Source organism: Zootoca vivipara, chromosome 6, assembly GCF_965207765.1.
Source record: "Zootoca vivipara chromosome 6, rZooViv2.hap1.1, whole genome shotgun sequence".
NCBI lineage: Eukaryota > Metazoa > Chordata > Lepidosauria > Squamata > Lacertidae > Zootoca > Zootoca vivipara.
In genome coordinates, this window is record NC_142589.1 from 3,384,142 (window position 1) to 3,403,133 (window position 18,992).

The 18,992-nt window shown below is 45.3% G+C and overlaps 1 protein-coding gene across 1 annotated transcript; it reads right to left on the reverse strand.

The window, feature by feature from the left end:
* Positions 1-808: 808 nt before the first annotated feature.
* Positions 809-18,325, reverse strand: USP39 (ubiquitin specific peptidase 39). The gene is made up of 13 exons (XM_035118865.3): positions 18,098-18,325; positions 16,631-16,700; positions 16,050-16,144; positions 13,352-13,488; positions 12,835-12,987; positions 10,795-11,020; positions 7,679-7,756; positions 6,394-6,461; positions 5,154-5,342; positions 3,753-3,895; positions 1,934-2,069; positions 1,684-1,770; positions 809-1,284 (listed from the first exon to the last, which is right to left on the reverse strand). The coding sequence occupies exons 1-13, from the start codon at positions 18,309-18,311 to the stop codon at positions 1,234-1,236; spliced, it is 1,647 nt and encodes a 548-aa protein (XP_034974756.3). The 5' UTR covers positions 18,312-18,325; the 3' UTR covers positions 809-1,233.
* Positions 18,326-18,992: the final 667 nt, after the last annotated feature.

An 18,992-nucleotide genomic window follows, 5' to 3' on the forward strand; every position in this document is an offset into this window, starting at 1 on the left:
ATATTAAATAACACTGGGGACCAAGTGTTGTGGAACTCTACAGCACAAGTGCCAGGGAGCTGAACCCCCCTCCCCATACTACTCTTGGGATTCAAACCACACAGGTAGGAACAAAGCCACTGCAAAAGTGCCTCCAATAGCCATCCTCAGCAGTTGGTCCAGGAGGATACTATGGTCAAACTCTTGGTCTAATTTCATATGTGCCTGAGCATGAAGGTGCTGCAGCAAAGGGAACCAGAAGACCATGCTCCAGTTTTCAAGCATCATCAATTCAAACATTTGTTGTTAGCAATACCTCAATGAGACACAAGTTCTGAGATGCCACTTGATGGTTAGAATTCTTGTATGAAAAGTTATAACTACGGTATTAGCAAAAACAGTGTCCAAGTTAAGTGCTACTTTCCAACTCATGTGGCTAAACTGTGGCCTGCAGGCCATAAGCGGCCACCAAAGGGATTTCTGGTGGTTCTCCACGTGGAAATGGCACCTGACTGGGATGGTGGTGAAAGAGGAGGAATGACAGGGTGTTCATTCTCCACTTGCCATCATAATCCTGCTTCACTACATTAGGGGGAAGCTATTGTGGCAAAGGAGGGAAGGGGTGGAAATTAATAACAACTACAGAGAGTGCATATGGCCTAGGGATGTCATTGATGCAAATGAAATTAGTAAGAGGACGTGGCCCCTTTCACCCTTCAGCAACACTCACTTTAGCCACCACTGCACTTCCTCATCAGGTGACCATTTCTGCTGAATGCTAGTCCAGTTTTCAGCAAAAGGGTTTGCTCTGGAGAAAAGACATACCATATTAGAAAACCAAGTATACACATTTAATGCACACAGGACTCAGAAGTAGTAGCCTTAAACAACACACAAGGGAAAGGCCTCCTGTCGCCCCCTGAAATTGATTGCAGCACTAGGTAGACTTGCTGGACAGTGAAATGGGATGCAGAGTTAGCTGTGCCCAAAGAAGTCGAGAAAATACACTCTTGCCCTGTCTTCTTGCTAGTTCTTCTCCAATGAGAACATAGCCAGGACTGAGCTGCCAGGTGGCACCAAGGAATCCATTCCCTGCTGCGCTGCTTAATGAACAGAGCCAGCAACAGGAAGAGAGAGGCTTCTAAAAGACAACACCAGCTTGACTGACCGAACACCAAACACCAGTCTCCATTTCACAGCAGAGGCAATGCTGTGATAGCATCTGCATCCTTCTGGGGCTCTTCGTTTCCCTTTTCAAGCCCCTTGCTGGTTGGTCTCCTCTTTGCTATCTCGTCTTTTCCAGATCTACAGAATCGAAACACATTGTAAGCAGAGATTGCATGCAACCAAACTTTGTTGCCTACTTCAGCTGCCTGTGCAACTGCACTCAGGCTTCTTATGCCACCGAAAGGAATTACTCCTGTTAGAGCCAGACTGATTCCAGCCCACTTGTTTAGATTTTATGCTTTACCCCAACAGCAAAATCTGCAAAGCTTGCACACAGAGGGAGAAGTCACCTGCAGGCACCTCGTTGCTGCTTGTGTTGGGACCCTGCAGGGCATTTTTGTACTCTTGAGAGCTCCCTGGGACCTTTCAGTGGCAAAAGGCACAGCAGGTGGTTTCCATGGGATTTCACTACCTAGCAAGGATAGAGCTCTCCTCAAAATCCCACCACCACCACCACCACCAAAACCCAGTACTAACCTGAATGTAAGCCTCAGAGAGGGTGATCATCTGGGGAAGAATGTCTGTCACCTGCAAATCTTGCAGCTCATACCACTTGCCTGTGCCCTGCAACATAAGGAAGGAAAGCCACATCAGGAGAGAGGCTAGCAAGAAGAACAACATGGCAAAAGAGTTTGCTGCTGGAACTCGGACCAAGTTAAAGCTCCATTCTGAATGCCACTTTCAAAATCTCAGGAGTCAACAAGAGCAAGTCTGAGCTAAGACTCACATGGTGCAATACATGTATCCGGTATGCCCCTTCTGTTGGTTTCCCATCATGCACGATGTTTGCGATGAGATCATAGGTTGTATTCTTATGTACAGCCTGCACTTCCTCAGACAGGTATTCCCGGAGATCTACATTCCTACAGCAAGAAGGGAGGCAAGTCAGAAACTGTAAGATACAGGAGTGCCTGCAGCCTCCCTTTTGAAAGACAGGGGCCCATACAGCCTGCCAGCCTTGAATGGTCATTCCAAAATGTTCAGCCCAGAAATCCTGCTTGCTGGGCTCTTGAGTGGTGGTGGTGGGGCAGCTGCCACTTGAGCTGCTGCAGTGCGTCCTGCAAAAGTCACACTTGCATGGGAGAAGCCCCCTGGAAGGGGGCTCTTGACAGCTACACATTTAGTCTGTGCCAGAGGCTACAATCACCTGTAGAGCCATTGCCATAGACTAGTTTTAAAGAAGGGGCTAAGAGGGTGGTAGATGGGCTGCTCTCTCTCCCACCCCACCCCACCCGGGCTGCCAGCAAATGGTTTCCACTGTCACTACTTCCAGCAAATGGCTCTCTGGCCTCTGAATTAATAGGCAGCTGCAGAAAGGAGAGAAACAAGCTATTAACTTAGTGGTAGTAATGGTGGTTCCTGACAGTAAAGCCCCCCACTTCCACTGCCCTGAGAATGTCAGTGCCCCTGCCAAACAGCTTGATGAAAAGTGGTGTGCAAATACTTGAAATTAAAATGAAAATAAAAAACCCTGGCCTCCCCAGGTATTCTTCTTCTTCTTTGGCGATCACTCGTAGCCGAGAAAGATTGTCTTCCATAAACACGATTTTAACAATGGTTCGGTAAGTGACTGTGGAGGCCAATTCTGGATCCACACGTCCTTCCACAGTGGGGACATTGGTTTTCAGGCAGGAATTTATCACGGTGTGGATTTGCCAGGTGTGCCTTCCTCTTAGCACATTTCTCCCTTGAGATCGAGTTTCTTCAAAGCCCATGACACCTTTGGTAAAGGCTGTTCTCCAATTGGAGGCCAGTGTTTCCCAGTTGTCAGTGTTTATACTACCAGGTATTATTATTTATTTAGAGCATTAGTACCTCGCTCTTCAGCCCCAAAGGCTCCCAGAACAGCTTACATAAAATCAAAATAAGACAGTCCCTGTCCACAGGCTTACAATCTAAAAAACATGACATACATGACCAGCTGCTGGCACAGTTCAGGGGCAGAAGGTGCTTGGTGGAGGCGGCCTCTCACACCAGAGCCAATGGGGAGGAAAGACTGCTGGGGGAAACTCTGGAGAGTCCTAATGGTCTGCCTCATTATAGAGGCCTTCTGCAATTTGATGCTGTCAGGTGTTTTCAACTACAAATCTCATCAGCCCCAGCAAGCAAGGCCATATAATGCTGGAGCTGATGGGAGCATGGCCTGAGAGTTGTAGTCCAACACACTAAGAGCACCAGGCTGGAGAAGGTTGGTATAAAAGCAACACAATGGCAACTGGTCATTTTAAGAATTCTAAGAAAAAGTGCCTGGGTTTTCTTTTTCCCTTCTAAACCATTTCCCTTTTTGTGTTTTGTCTTTCGGATTGTAAGTCTGAGAGCAGGGACTGACTCAACACTGATATCTGCAGGCAGCTCTGGGAGCCTTTGCATCAGACAGCACCTCAAGTTCATGAAGACAAACCAGGACCATAGCTGTCAAGTTTTCCCTTTTCTCACGAGGAAGCCTATTCAGCATAAGGGAATTTCCCTTTAAAAAAGGGAGAACTTGACAGCTATGACCAGGACACAGGTCACAACCGCATCCCATAAAGAAAGGCAGCACTTACGTTATGGGGAAGTTGACAATAGTGGGGTTCTTCTCCACAAAGAAATTGTTTTTGGTGAACCTCTTGATGCAAAAGATGAGGTAAGGAGGCAACTTGGTGAGCTGGAAACGCTTTAGGAAGTTCTCCTTATAGGTTTTATATTCCTGAAGGAGAGAAAAACAATGCTTGGAAATATACTTTTCACAGGGAAGCTTGCACTGGGCTGAACTCTGCAACTTTGGGATCTCTCTTCATCTAGCATGATTACCCTGCATCCACCCAAAGGACCGCTTTTAAGTGAGAGAAAAGTAAACCATGTTTAGGCACAGAACTAGAACGCTGGGATTCCCTTGATAATCCCCGCTTGGCCCAGGGCACTCAAACCCTCCCTGGACACCCCCTCCCAATGCTTTGGACCACGACTCCATCAACTCCAGGCACCACAGCCATGTTCCCTTTATACAGCTGTACAAAACATCTGGAGCGTACATGGTTGGCAAAGTCTGCCCCAAATGAGCCCTTCCCCCAAATGGGAATCCAAATCTCAAGAGTTCTCTTACCAAAAACTTCAACACTCCCGTTTAGGTATACCTTTCCCAAAAAACCTGAAGCTTTTCTATTGGGACTGATGGGAGAGGAAATAACAAAAGGAGATCAGAGACTATTTATGTATGCTACAACCGCGGCTAGGACTTTATTAGCCCAAAAATGGAAACTACAAAAGATACCGACGATAGAGGAGTGGCAGACAAAAACGATTGACTATGCAGAGTTAGCAAAGTTGACCTGCGGGATCCGAAACCAGGGAGAGACAAAGTTCCAAAAGGAATGAAGTAAATTCATTGACTAAATGGAGAAGAACTGTAGAAGTTTAAAGACACTTGCAGGACTGAAATAAATCCTACGAATTGGTTTTAACTAGATGGACTAAAAGGAACTGTGAGATAAGAGTGGGAAAGAAAACTGAATGATGGGAGGGAGGGAAGTCACAGCTCGGCAGAGCAAAATGAACTGAGATGGGTGAATATAAGATGAAATGTAAAAAAAAATATGTTTTTTTTGTTTGGGTTTGTTTATCTGGAAAATTTAATAAAAATTATCTTAAAAAAAAAACTTCAACACTCCCTTTTTGCGGGATCTTTCTTGGGATTGTTCTAATAAAAGTCAGCTTGTTCCTCCCTTCTGCACCCCAGTGCCCTTTCTTTCCCTTGTTATTTTATTGATTGCATTTATATCCTACACAGTCTCATGTTCCCCCTTTCAAGCCACGTTTTTCTCCACTGATTAATGAGGGTGTCATGATACCAACATTTGGAAGGTATGGTGCCTGAAGTCAGCACCACGGACCTGTCAATCTGGATTGTGGCTTGGGGGGGATCGGGATGTGGGTGTGGAAGCAGAGAGGGGAGAATGTATAGTTACCTTCTCTGTAATTCCGTTGAACTTGGCCAGGATGTTGAAAAGCGGTACTTGGGGAATGATGAGTTGCTCCTTCTCATCCTTGTACAGGGGAGCCGTGGGGAGGTCCAGGGTTAGATACATGAAAGTGGATTCCACCATTTTCTCCTGGTATTCGTCATTCTGGAGCAGCTGCTCCTTCTCCTCTGCTGGCTGAGAGAGGGAGACACAGAGAATGAGAAAAACAAAGCAGGTAGTGCAGGAGAAAAAGCCCTGTGGCAGACACAGCTGGAAGCAAGGCTCCAGTAAGAAAGGTGTAAGGAACCTTCAGGCCACCAGACTCTGAAATATACAGAAGTGTTTACTGAGTGCCTACGCAGGTGTTTCCCAAGCCTTTTCAGGACCCCACCCCCTTGGTTCCATAAACTCATCCCCCAGTGCCCCCTAGCCTATTAAAAGCATTCTTCAGAATAGTAGTTTGCACAACCCACTATGAAAGATAGTACCGTAACACAATTCAAAACAGCAGCAACTAATTGCACGTTTATGCAAAATTGAGTTAAACCCATTTAATTTAATCAACTCAACAAAACAGATTAACTTGATCCATTCAAAGTCTGATAGCCATCCAAACCTCCAGTGCTTCCATGTAGCCTCCTCTCTTTTTAGAATTCATTAGATTTGTATACCACTCTGTACCCGTAAAACTCAGGGTAGTTCACATAACATTACAATATAAACACAAAATACATATTAAAAACAAAAACAAACCAATATTCCCCCCTTCCACGACACATTTAAAAGGGATGTCAATCAGTCAAAGGCCTGGGTAAAGAGGGACCTATTTGCCTGGTACCTAAAGGTGTATAATGAAGTTGCCTCCCCAGGGAGGCCTGGGGAGAGCATTCCACAAGCAGAGAGGCACTGCAGAAAAGGCCCAGACCTCAGGGTCCGGGTAGGTGCATATGGAGATCCTTGAGGTCCTGCGATCCTGAGACGTTTCAAGCTCTTAGTGTCCCCTTAGGTAACCCCACTCCCCCCAGAGGATGGTATTGCCCATTTTGGAACCCACTGATCTACATGGTCAAACACAGACTTAGGACTGCTTGTGGGTGTCCAATGTCACTAATTAAACTCTACAATGCACTTTTCTGCAGCAATAGGCTCAGCAAGCATTAGCCACCTCTCACCATCAAGGTTTCCCAACCCCACGTGCTTTCCCCCTTTGTAAGCAAGAATCTAACCCATACAATAAAGAACTTACCAAATCAGGGTGTGGCAATTTCTTGGTGAATATCCGCATGGAGCCCTGGAAAACGTCTGTCATAATGGCTACAGATATAAAGAACAAAGCAAAGGAAGTTGCTTTTTATCCCTTCATAGCCCAACCTCCTCAAAGTTTGATATACAGTGTGTGTGTGTGTGTGTGTGTGTGTGTGTGTGTGTGTGTGTGTGTGTATGTATGTGTGTGTGTGTGTATATATATATATATATATATATATATATATATATATATATATATATGCTTCTTTGTTATGCTAATTATTCTGTTTATGTTCCATTTTCTTCTGTTTGCCATTAGTCACTTTGCAGTTCTCTCAGAAAGGAAAAGGAGGATAAAAGCAATAAATGCAACGAAAAAGACATTAAAGGTTAATACTGTTGGGTTTAACGACACAGCAGCTGGGGCAGAAGGTGAAAAGACCTGTCTGCCCACTGGCATTTCTTCCTGCGTCACTAGAATGCCCGGTCCACTTCCGTTCGTGCCGGTCTGCTTTCAAAGTCTCTTAAAAGACTTTTTTCTCTCAGATCAAATAGCAGAGTAGCAGCGGACAACTTTATCAGCGTTATCGGTCTGCGAAAGAATTAGAGCGGCTCCTTGCTCGTTAAAATAAAGAAGATTTATTACGGGCTTCTTCAGCCAGGACTATTTGCTTGCATCCTGACTGAGAGCCAAACAGGAACAGACAGAAAAATATACAGACGTTTCATGTTACACAGAAACACAACAGCACTTAACTCCTAGCATTTCCGGCTAAATAAACACGTCATTTAGGCCCCGTGATGCAGGACAATTGCTGAGCCATTAACCCTCTCAGCTCACACCTCCTCTTGTCCCGCATCGCAGGGGGAGCGTAAGAAGCTTTCTTACACAAGACACAAACCATTACAGAATTCCCCATGTCATTGGAAACTCAAAGGTTTGGTGAACCCATCTGCCAGGTTCTCCTGGCTTAGACAATACTTCAGTTTTACCAATCCTGTTTGGACGCTTTGACATACATTCCGAAAACGAATGTCCACGTGTTTGGTTCTGGCTTTAAATTGACCAGTCTCTGCCAGCTTCAAACAGGGCTGGTTGTCCCTCCAAACCGTGATGGGGAGGCAACATTCCCCGTTGACCTCTTGGACCAAACATCGGTAAAACACCAGCTCTCTACAGACCTCAGAAAGAGTCGGTCACGACTGGACCTAATGGTCAGGGGTCCCTTTACCTTTTTGTATATCTGATATGGGTTACTGCAGAGGTCTCAACCTCTTTTACTTACTCTTTTTCTTCTTCTTTGTCCCCCCAAGAGCAGAATGCAAGGCATTCAGGAACCAGGACAGAAAGTCAACCCCATCACCTGCAACAAGGGGGAAAATGGAGATGAAAAGCATGAATAAGTGACAACTTCTGAAGGCAGTTTGAGGTAGAACAGGGCTATAAGTCTAGCACACTGCTGGGCACAAAGACTCTCACCTCTTCAGCAGCCTTCTGTAACCAGATCTTTTGGACTGCAACTCCCATCAGCCCCAGCCAGCAAATGGAAGGCACTGAGGCAGGGAAGTCTGCTCTACAGTTAAAAGTCAACCTCCTTCCTATGAGATGGGCAATCATGAGCTTCAGTCCTAGCAAAAGAAGGGGCCAAGGCTGCTAAATGAACCTCCACCAGGTTGGCCTATTCAGCTGATCACAGTGACAGCAGAGGTGTCAAGGCTTCAAGGCTTCGCTTCCAAACCCAGGAACTCAAATCTGGGTGTTTCAGGTGGTGTCTAATGACCAAGAACCCCAAGCCAAACTGAGGACACAGATAAAGCCTTCCTGGAACAGATGACCAAGCATTCAAAAGGAAGTGGGGGGTTTCAACTATCCTGATATTTGTTGGATGTCAAACTCAGCCAAGAGGATAAGGTCGAACAGATTCCTCACTGGCCTTGCAGACAACTTCATTGTCCAGAAAGTGGGAGAAGCAACAAGAGGATCAGCCATTTTAGATCTAATCCTAACCAATAGTGATGACCTAGTTAGTGGGGTAGAAGTGACAGGATCATTAGGTGGGAGTGACCATGCTCTTCTGGAGTTTATTATACAGCAGAAAGGAGCAACCAAGCATACTAAGAAATGTGAACAGGGGACAGAGAAAGGGCAGAACTCCTCAATGCATTCTTTGCCTCAGTCTTCTCCAAAAAAGAAAACAATGCCCGACCTGAAGAATATGGAGCAGATGATTCAGCAGGGGAAACACAGCCCCGAACAAGTAAGGAGGTAGTACAAGAATACTTGGCTAGTTTAGATGTATTCAAATCTCCAGGGCCAGATGAACTATATCCAAGAGTATTAAAAGACCTGGCAGAGGTGATTTCAGAACCACTGGCAGTAATCTTTGAGAATTCCTGGGGAACAGGCGAAGTCCCAGCAGACTGGAGGAGGGCAAATGTTGTCCCTATTTTCAAAAAGGGGGAAAGAGAGGATCCAAACAATTACCGCCCAGTCAGCCTGACATCAATACCAGGAAAGATTCTAGAGCAGATCATTAAGCAAATGGTCTGTGAGCACCTAGAAAGAAACGCTGTGATCACTAAAAGTCAGCATGGGTTTCTGAAAAATAAGTCATGTCAGACTAATCTGATCTCATTTTTTGACAGAATTACAAGCCTGGTAGATGAAGGGAATGCTGTGGATATAGCCTATCTTGATTTCAGCAAGGCCTTTGACAAGGTGTCCCATGATATTCTTGTAAAGAAGCTGGTAAAATGCTGGCTAGACAATGCTACCATTCAGCGGATTTGTAACTGGCTGACTGACCAAACCCAAAGGGTGCTCATCAATGGCTCCTCTTCATCCTGGAGAGAAGTGACTAGTGGGGTGCTACAGGGTTCTGTCTTGGGCCCAGTCTTATTCAACATCTTCATAAATGACTTGGATGATGGGCTTGAGGGCATCCTGAGCAAGTTTGCAGATGACACCAAATTGGGAGGGGTGGCTAATACCCCAGAGGACAGGCTCACACTTCAAAATGACCTTAACAGATTAGACAACTGGGCCAAAGCAAACAAGATGAATTTTAACAGGGAGAAATGTAAAGTACTACACTTGGGCAAAAAAATGAAAGACACAAATACAGGATGGGTGACACCTGGCTTGAGAGCAGTACATGAGAAAAGGATCTAGGAGTCTTGGTAGACCACAAACTTGACATGAGTCAACAGTGTGATGCAGCAGCTAAAAAAGCCAATGCAATTCTGGGCTGCATCATTAGGAGTATACCATCTAGATCAAGGGAAGTAATAATACCACTGTATTCTGCTCTGGCCAGACCTCACCTGGAATATTGTGTCCAGTTCTGGGCACCACAGTTCAAGAAGGATATTGACAAGCTGGAACATGTCCAGAGGAGGGCAACCAAAATGGTCAAAGGCCTGGAAACAATGCCTTATGAGGAACGGCTTAGGGAGCTGGGCATGTTTAGCCTGAAGAAGAGAAGGTTAAGGGGTAATATGTTCAAATATATAAAAGAATGTCATATAGAAGAGGGTGAAAGGTTGTTTTCTGCTGCTCCAGAGAAGTGGACATGGAGCAAAGGATTCAATTTACAAGAAAGAAGATTCCGCCTAAACATTAGGAAGAACTTCCTGACAGCAACAGCTGTTCGACAGTGGAATTTGCTGCCAAGGAGTGTGGTGGAGTCTCCTTCTTTGGAGGTCTTTAAGTGGAGGCTTGACAGCCATCTGTCAGGAATGCTTTGATGGTGTTTCCTGTTTGGTTGGATTGGATGACCCTTGTGGTCTCTTCCAACTCTATGATTCTATGATTCTAAGTCTTCCCTCTCTTGTTGTTTATTTACATTCTTGTTCTCCTCCAGAAGCATCCAACCATGCAAGAGGAGGAAATAACTACTGAGTGGGATAGAGAAAGGGCTTGGGGAACAGAGGGGTGAAAAGTACTTTATATACAGTACTCAAGTATAAGCCTACTTTTTCAGCACAAAAAATGTGCGTAGCTGCTGCATTTCCCACCCTCGGCTTATACTCGAGTCAATAAGTAAGGTAAAATTAGGTGCCTCAACTTATATTTGGGTCGGTTGACAAAGTGGAGCAATAGTTGAGTTGAACTGAAGGTGGAAAAGGCAGACAACAGTTTGGAGAAAACCACTAGAGCTATGGACAGAGGTCACAGAAGGATGGTTCAGAATTTGGGGAGGGCAAATAATGAGTTTTCAGGTACTGTGTAACTTCCTTGGAGGAAGAGAATGATGATATCCATTAAAATAAATAAAACACTCTAGAGAGTTGCCTGCCACTATTTAAGAGTAGCTACATCCAATAAAGGTGGCCACCACAGCATTTCTCTAATCTCTTAGTACCAGCAGAACACAATAAGCCCCCCCCCCCTATGTCCCACCTTGCTTGGTGATCTGGAAGTTCTTCTTGCTGCAGAGAACCACAGCCTGCAGCATTTCATGGGGGGAGACGTGAGCCTTGAAATTTCGAGGATTCCATAGTTTCCTCATGAGCTCTCCAAATCTCTGAACCAGCAGAAACATGATGTCTCCTGGAGGGCGCTTGATGTTCTTGTAGTTCTCCTCCTCCAAAAAATAATTCCGCAGTGGTGGGACATTAGATAGGGCCTAGGCACGGAGAAGTTAAAGATCAGGGACAAAATACTCACTTATGTCAAAATACAGCCTCTCCTACCACAAAAACTTATCAGGTTAAAAATCTAACATTTTGTAACCCACTCGGTTAATTTAAGATACAATACATATATCAGAGTGCCATCCCAAGTCCACCATATCACCTTGCTCCATTTAATTTTAATCTTTATGTATTCCAGCCTTCCCATGCATGATGCCCTCAAGATGTCTTGGACAACAACTCGCAACAGTCCCTGCCAGCACAGCTGTATGATGGTGGGCTGAAAGAAAGCAGTGTTATGCTGACTGGGGTTGATACGGGGTTACAGTCCAAAACATCTCAAAGGCTTAGGTTGGGGAAGGCTGGATTATCCCTTCACCCATTCTATTATTTTAATCTGTGAATTATAGGAACCCCAGCATTTAATTTTGTAATCCTGCCAGGCACCAATCAGAAAATAGTAGTACTAAGTAACTGTTATGAAGGCATGAATTATGATTGTCAGGCACAAACTGAACATGCTCAGCTAGTATTGCATGAGACTCTTGACCTCAGGGATGTGGGTTTGAGCCATATGTAGTGCAAAAGATTCCTCATGGTCCCTTCCAACTCTATAATTCTATGTCCAAGCCCTCCCCCCTCCCCCGGTACATTATCTTGAATTCACTGTCTTTATTTGAGCTGGTAGATACAAGCAAATAAGATGTTCAAATATATGGAAGAAGATAGGCCTCGGTCCAGTATACCTGAAGGAGCATCTTCACCCCCATTGTTCTGCCCGGACACTGAGGTCCAGCGCAAAGGGCCTTCTGGCGGTTCCCTCGCTGCGAGAAGCCAAGTTACAGGGAACCAGGCAGAGGGCCTTCTCGGTAGTGGCACCCACCCTGTGGAACGCCCACCCACCAGATGTCAAAGAGAAAAACAACTACCAAACTTTTAGAAGACATCTGAAGGCAGCCCTGTTTAGGGAAGCTTTTAATGTTTAATAGACTATTGTATTTTAATATTCCGTTGGAAGCCGCCCAGAGTGGCTGGGGAAACCCAGTCAGATGGGCATGGTATAAATAAATTATTATTATTATTTTATTTTCTCTCTGACTCAGGGTCAGGTCAATAAGAAAATCCCAACAACACAATGGAGCAAAATTCCTTTACATGGAGAAGTTTACACTGACGTTATAGTGATGAATTTCCTAGCCACTCAATGCTTCCAAGAAAAAAGGAGAGTTGTGAAAAACAATTCCATTCTCAAAAGAAAACTCATAGAACTAAAGCAGTTTTTGGAAAACACAACAGATTTCTGACAGCTGGGTAAGACTACTGTGAGTACTTCAATACTTAGAATTATAGGCTTGGAAGGGACCTCTCAAGTTCAGCCCCGCTGACAAGGCAGAAAACCCAGCTATTATAACCATCCCTAATGGCTGGCGATCAGAAGGTCGGCAGTTCGAATCCCCGCAATGGGGTGAGCTCCCGTTGCTTGGTCCCAGCTCCTGCCAACCTAGCAGTTCGAAAGCACGACAAAGTGCAAGTAGATAAATAGGTACCGCTCCGGTGGGAAGGTAAACGGCGTTTCTGTGCGCTGCTCTGGTTCACCAGAAGCGGCTTAGTCATGCTGGCCACATGACCCAAAAGCTGTACGCCAGCTCCCTCGGCCAATAAAGCAAGATGAGCGCCGCAACCCCAGAGTCGGTCACGACTGGACCTAATGGTCAGGGGGCCCTTTATCTTTAATGGCTGGCCATCAAACCTCCCAAACCTTCACTGAAGTATCTCCCTCTTCTCCATTTCAAAGATGTCACAGTACCTGGAGAATCGCATTAGCATAATCATTTGCTTTGATGTTGTTCAATCCCACAATGCCCGGCAGGTACGTGGTGCCGTCATAGGCTCGAGAGAGTTTGGCTTGCTTATCCAAGTTGGAAATATGTTGCTTGGTGAAGGTGGGCTTCAGGACATACTGTGAGGGGTGGGGAGAGGATAAATAGGACTGTATATGCTGCTGAAAACTCCGGCTTGACCTTTATGTTAAGATAAAGTTTATTTATTTATTTTTAAAAAAGAATGTTAGACTTATTTCCCATCCCACTAGATTAAAACAAAAGTCTACAAAAATACGTATCTCTAAAGTTCCATTCCAGACATATGCGAGACATGCTCAGGTAAACAGAACTTTCTGGGGCATAACAAAAACTGCCGCTGAAACTAGGGTTGGGGGAAGCAGAAATAACACATGGAAGCTCAATGTGTCAGAGTCACAACGTTTGGCAACAGCCTACTGTTTCCACACACACCCCACATCCTTCATAGGGAAGATTACATACGGTGATATCCTCAAGTGAAGAATCAATGATTTCATAGTTGTCTGGCAGACAATAGAACTTCAGGGTGTGAAGGTTGAGGAAGACGTGATGGCTGAACTGTACACTGTGAATGTAAGCATGGGATTTCAAGCCCCGACCTGCAAAGAAGACAGGAGGCAAGCAAGAAACAAACTGTGAATAAGACAGGATTGCAGTATTGGGTTCTAAGAACTACCCATGGATATTTGTTATCTGTATTATACTGTGCTTGTGGTAGTAAAGCCACAGTGATACAATTTGCTGGTGGCAAAGAACGACCAGCTGCTTTGGGAACTTTGTTGTTGTTGTTTAGTCGTTTAGTCGTGTCCAACTCTTCGTGACCCCATGGACCATAGCACGCCAGGCACTCCTGTCTTCCACTGCCTCCCGCAGTTTGGTCAAACTCATGTTCGTAGCTTCGAGAACACTGTCCAACCATCTCGTCCTCTGTCGTCCCCTTCTCCTAGTGCCCTCCATCTTTCCCAACATCAAGGTCTTTTCCAAGGATTCTTCTCTTCTCATGAGGTGGCCAAAGTATTGGAGCCTCAGCTTCACGATCTGTCCTTCCAGGGAGCACTCAGGGCTCTAACTAAATAACTTCAAATCCACATGAAAGGGAAAGTTTTCAGCTTGGTCCATATTTAAAGAAATCAATAGTGAGGAGGTTCAAAGGCAAGGAAGATGAAGGAAGAGAGCAGCATTAGCAAGGACTCAGAAAGCGGAACAAAGCTGGTTGGGAAATGAAGCTGGAGAAAAAGGGATGAGGCAACAAAAAAACTGAGAGAAGATGCATCATGTTTAACATGCTGGAGGGCTTTGTGCAAGTGAGGGGAAAAGTGAGCACCAGGGAGCCTGGGCAATGGAAGGGTGGCTGAAGGAAATGGCCCAGGGCAGTCAATGGCCTGGACTGCAATGGATAGTTGAGACAGAGAAAGGAGAAAAGTAGACCTATTTGTAGAGGGGCAGCCCAAGGAGGTTTGGAAGGCTGCGGATTATGGGCCAGAGAGGCACAGATTTGCTAAGACTAACATCTAGACCATGAGTAGGCAAACTAAGGCCCAGGGGCTGGATCCGGACCCATCACCTTCTAAATCCAGCCCACAGTCCGGGAATTAGCATGTTTTAATATGAGTAGAATGTGTCCTTTTATTTAAAATGCATCTCTGGATTATTTGTGAGGTACAGTATAGGAATTCATTCATTTTTTCCCCAAAATACAGTCCAGCCCCCCACAAGGTCTGAGGGACAGTGGACCGGCCCCCTGCTGAAAAAGTTTGTTGACCCCTGATCTAGACCCTGGGGACTGTTGCCAACCTGAAGGGCCAGCCAAGGGTAGATTAAAGCCTGCATTTCAAATGCTGATTTCAGCAGATAAATTTATTCATGACTGCAGGCTTCTAGCAGTATAGTAAAAAGATTGCAATAGATCACCATCACCCCAGCTTCATTTGTGAGATCTCTTTGATCATAAGAGCCACATTAGCAGTAACATCATGCAAGGCATTTCACGACAACTACTCCTGCTAGGTTGGTCCCAGGTTCATTTGCCACAGAGGTAGCGTAGTCACACTGAACTGGTATTCTGTCTGCAAAGGAAGCATATAATGCTAAAGCATACTTACTTAGAATCATAGAATCATAGAGTTGGAAGAGACCACAAGGGCCATCCAGTCCAACCCCCTGCCAAGCAGGAAACACCATCAAAGCATTCCTGACAGATGGCTGTCAAGCCTCTGCTTAAAGACCTCCAAAGAAGGAGACTCCACCACACTCCTTGGCAGCAAATTCCACTGCCGAACAGCTCTTACTGTCAGGAAGTTCTTCCTAATGTTTAGGTGGAATTTTCTTTCTTGTAGTTTGAATCCGTTGCTCCGTGTCCGCTTCTCTGGAGCAGCAGAAAACAACCTTTCTCCCTCCTTTATATGACATCCTTTTATATATTTGAACATGGTTATCATATCACCCCTTAACCTTCTCTTCTCCAGGCTAAACATACCCAGCTCCCTAAGCCGTTCCTCATAAGGCATCGTTTCCAGGCCTTTGACCATTTTGGTTGCCCTCTTCTGGACACGTTCCAGCTTATCAGTATCCTTCTTGAACTGTGGTGCCCAGAACTGGACACAATACTCCAGGTGAGGTCTGACCAGAGCAGAATACAGTGGTACTATTACTTCCCTTGATCTAGATGCTATACTCCTATTGATACATTTCTCCTTGTTAAAATTCATCTTGTTTGCTTTGGTCCAGTTGTCTAATCTGTTAAGGTCATTCTGAAGTGTGATCCTGTCCTCTGGGGTGTTAGCCACCCCTCCCAACTTGGTGTCATCTGCAAACTTGCTCAGGATTCCCTCAAGCCCATCATCCAAGTCATTGATAAAGATGTTGAACAAGACTGGGCCCAAGACAGAACCCTGTGGCACCCCACTAGTCACTACTCTCCAGGATGAGGAGGAGCCATTGATGAGCACCCTTTGGGTTCGGTCAGTAATCCAGCTACAAATCCACTGAATGGTAGCATTGTCTAGCCCACATTTTACCAGCTTCTTTACAAGAATATCATGGGGCACCTTGTCAAAGGCCTTGCTGAAATCAAGATAGGCTACATCCACAGCGTTCCCTTCATCTACCAGGCTTGTAATTCTGTCAAAAAATGAGATCAGATTAGTCTGACATGACTTACCCTGAAAATATTTCCCACACACCAAGCAAGCATAAACGTTGATATGGGAGAGCGAGATTGAACACAGCTTCTCAAAGTCAAAGTCGAGAACACTCCTATAGTGGCAGAACATTGGTAAATTAATCCCACCAGACAGATACCCCAATCAAACACTATTCAACTGAATCCAAGAGGAATGGTCCACATGACACTGCACACAAAAAGCTTGACTATAAAGGTACTGCTCAACTGTGGATTTTGGAGGTTTTTCTTGTGGACCAAAACACCACCTTTCCTTTCTATAAATATACAATGCATTAAAGTGTTTCTGTGCCATGTTGTACATAACCAATAACAACAACAATTTAGATCCAATAAGTAAATATTACCTATATTTCAGTTATTCTTGTTTAGTTTACTAATTGTTCCCCATAGCTTGAACATTTAAATAAATTCTACATCTTTGCTTAGCAAGATAAAGTTGCAGACTGCCTATTTGAATTTTTCACCACTACCGACATGGTTTTAAATCTCTGCATGTGCATTCCTACAATATATACTGCTCCCCGCTTTGCTTCATCTAGATACAGTACAGTACTGACTTGTTTATGGTGTCCAAGTATGGGCAGTGCCTGCTCCGTCGGTCCTCTGGGTCGAATCGACCATATTTAACTGAAAAGAGGGGACCAAACAAGAAACATGCTATACTGACATTCATATATATGTATACACACACACTTAAATATTTAAATTTATATGAATATATATATGAGATATGCTGGAGTCTTTAGTGTGAAAGAATAAAAAGCATACAGAAGTAGTTTTAAAATATGGAGTAAATGGAACTACTGTAAATTGAACTTGTCCTTGGCCAAATAATTATTTGTATTTATCAGCTTCCTTAGTTACTCTTTCCAGCAGCAAAGTGACATTAGAATCCACTGTGCAAATTTATCTAAGATAGCACAAGGGGTTTTTAGACCTTTATTCATGCAATTTAATCCCTCACAGTGGGATAAAGATGCAATTTCAATAATTGTCAATAAGCATCCTAATACTGAATACGTGATCACAGCAGTGTGTGTTTAAGGCAGCAACTATCTAGGAAATGAAAGCACCAACGAATTCAATTGTTGTCATTAACCTTGGTGCCAAGTATTGATCACTAGCTTGGCTTTAACCAAATGAAGAGCCTGACATAAGCTTAAAGATTCTACCTGTCCACACTGCTAAATAAAGAGTTGTGTAGAATTCAAAAGCATGCATAGTGTTTCATCAAGTGGGACTCCTGACAAGCTAAATAATTTAAAAACAAAATACAAACTGTAACTCCACACAGGGATCACATAAAGGAGTAATGGCAGCAAAACAACTCATATTGACTAAATGGCAACTTATGACATACCCAATGATTTGATATTTACTGTCACGGACTGACATTTTAAATTTATGAGCTGTTTACAAAGTCTATTGCATTGAGCCACACAGTCAGCCAGAACTATGTGCAACTACTGTACTACTGTACTGCTTCCATTTTACCAAGAGAGTGGTTAAGTTACAGGGAGAGATCATAACTCAGAGACCATTCGATCTCTACCTAATCTGGAAAAGACCCCTGTGGAACCCTGGAGAGCTGCTAGATTCCTTCCAGGCCAGCGCACTATTTTCAGCTGCAGTTGGACAACAAAAAAGGCAGCTCACAAGCAGAGCAAAAATGCCTTCTGCACTTAACATCCACTACTCTGAAGTACAGTACGGTACTGTACTGTATAGTGCATCTGTGCAGGAAGGCTCCAGATACCAGCAAGTGATGTAGGAAGCTGTCTCACACCCAGGCTACTTGTCCATCCACCTCTTCTCTCCTCAGACTAGCAGCAGCTCTCTAGAAGCAGCTCCCCCTTTCCTCCCGCTAAACCATTTAACCTGGGGTCGAGCATGGGGCGTTCTGCAGGCAAAGCAGCTGCTCTACCGCCATTGGCGCACATCATGTGGGAGTGAGTTCGACCGGTTGGCGCGCGTTGATTGATGGACGGGTGGCTTCCCCTCCCCGCGCGCCTCCCCGCACCCACCGGTGGGCTCCTCGTCATCGTCCTCCTCGTCGAGCGGCTCCTGCTTGACCCGGGGCTCCTCGTCGGCAGGCTCCCGCTTCACCCGCCCGGCGTCCGCCCGCAGGCCTCGAGGCGCGCCGCCCTCCCCGCCTGGCTCTTGCGGGGCGCGGCTGGACAGCGAGCTCCGCACCGACAGCGGGCGGGAATCCCGCTCCCGCTTCACCCGTCCAGACATCTCCGCGGAAGCGCGACGTTCACATGCGCACGCGCAGAGGAGAGCCTGCCGGCGCGCCGTTGTTGCCGTCACGTGGAGGGCAACGGTCGCGTCTACGACTTACGTGAGTCACTTCAGAGAGCGTCCGCAACGCGCGTCGCCATTCCTTTGCGCATGCGCTCCCAAGCTTGATCCTTCCCTATGCTGCCGAGCTGCTGCGCAGGCGGATCGGAAGCGCGTTTGCTCAGCTGGGCGTGGCTTGAGTCAGCCTTACTCCGGAGTGGGCGCCTACATCTGCTCTGCTGCAGGCGACCAGCAAGTTTGCAATGCGTAGTGGGCTCTATTACCCCCGGTGCTCTTCTTTATTTTATTCATAAAAATATGAATATTAAAAAAAGAAGATATCAAAGCGGTAGCCTTTCCTAAGCTCGTACCCTGCAAAAGTTTTCAACTGATAGACCAACAGCCTCCGTGAATTTGCCTGCCCTTTCAAAGCTGCCTGCATTGGTCTGCAACTTTACCTTTTATGCATCTGATGGAGTCTAGCGAAAGCGTAGGGCTAACGCTGCCATAATAAATTAAGACTTGTAGGCGTTGCAAGAAAGGCTCTTTCATGCTTTTGCTTGCAAATGCAAAGTTAATGGCTACAGCGACGGAACAGGTCCACTAGTAGTATATACCGTATTACTAGTTACAGGTAGG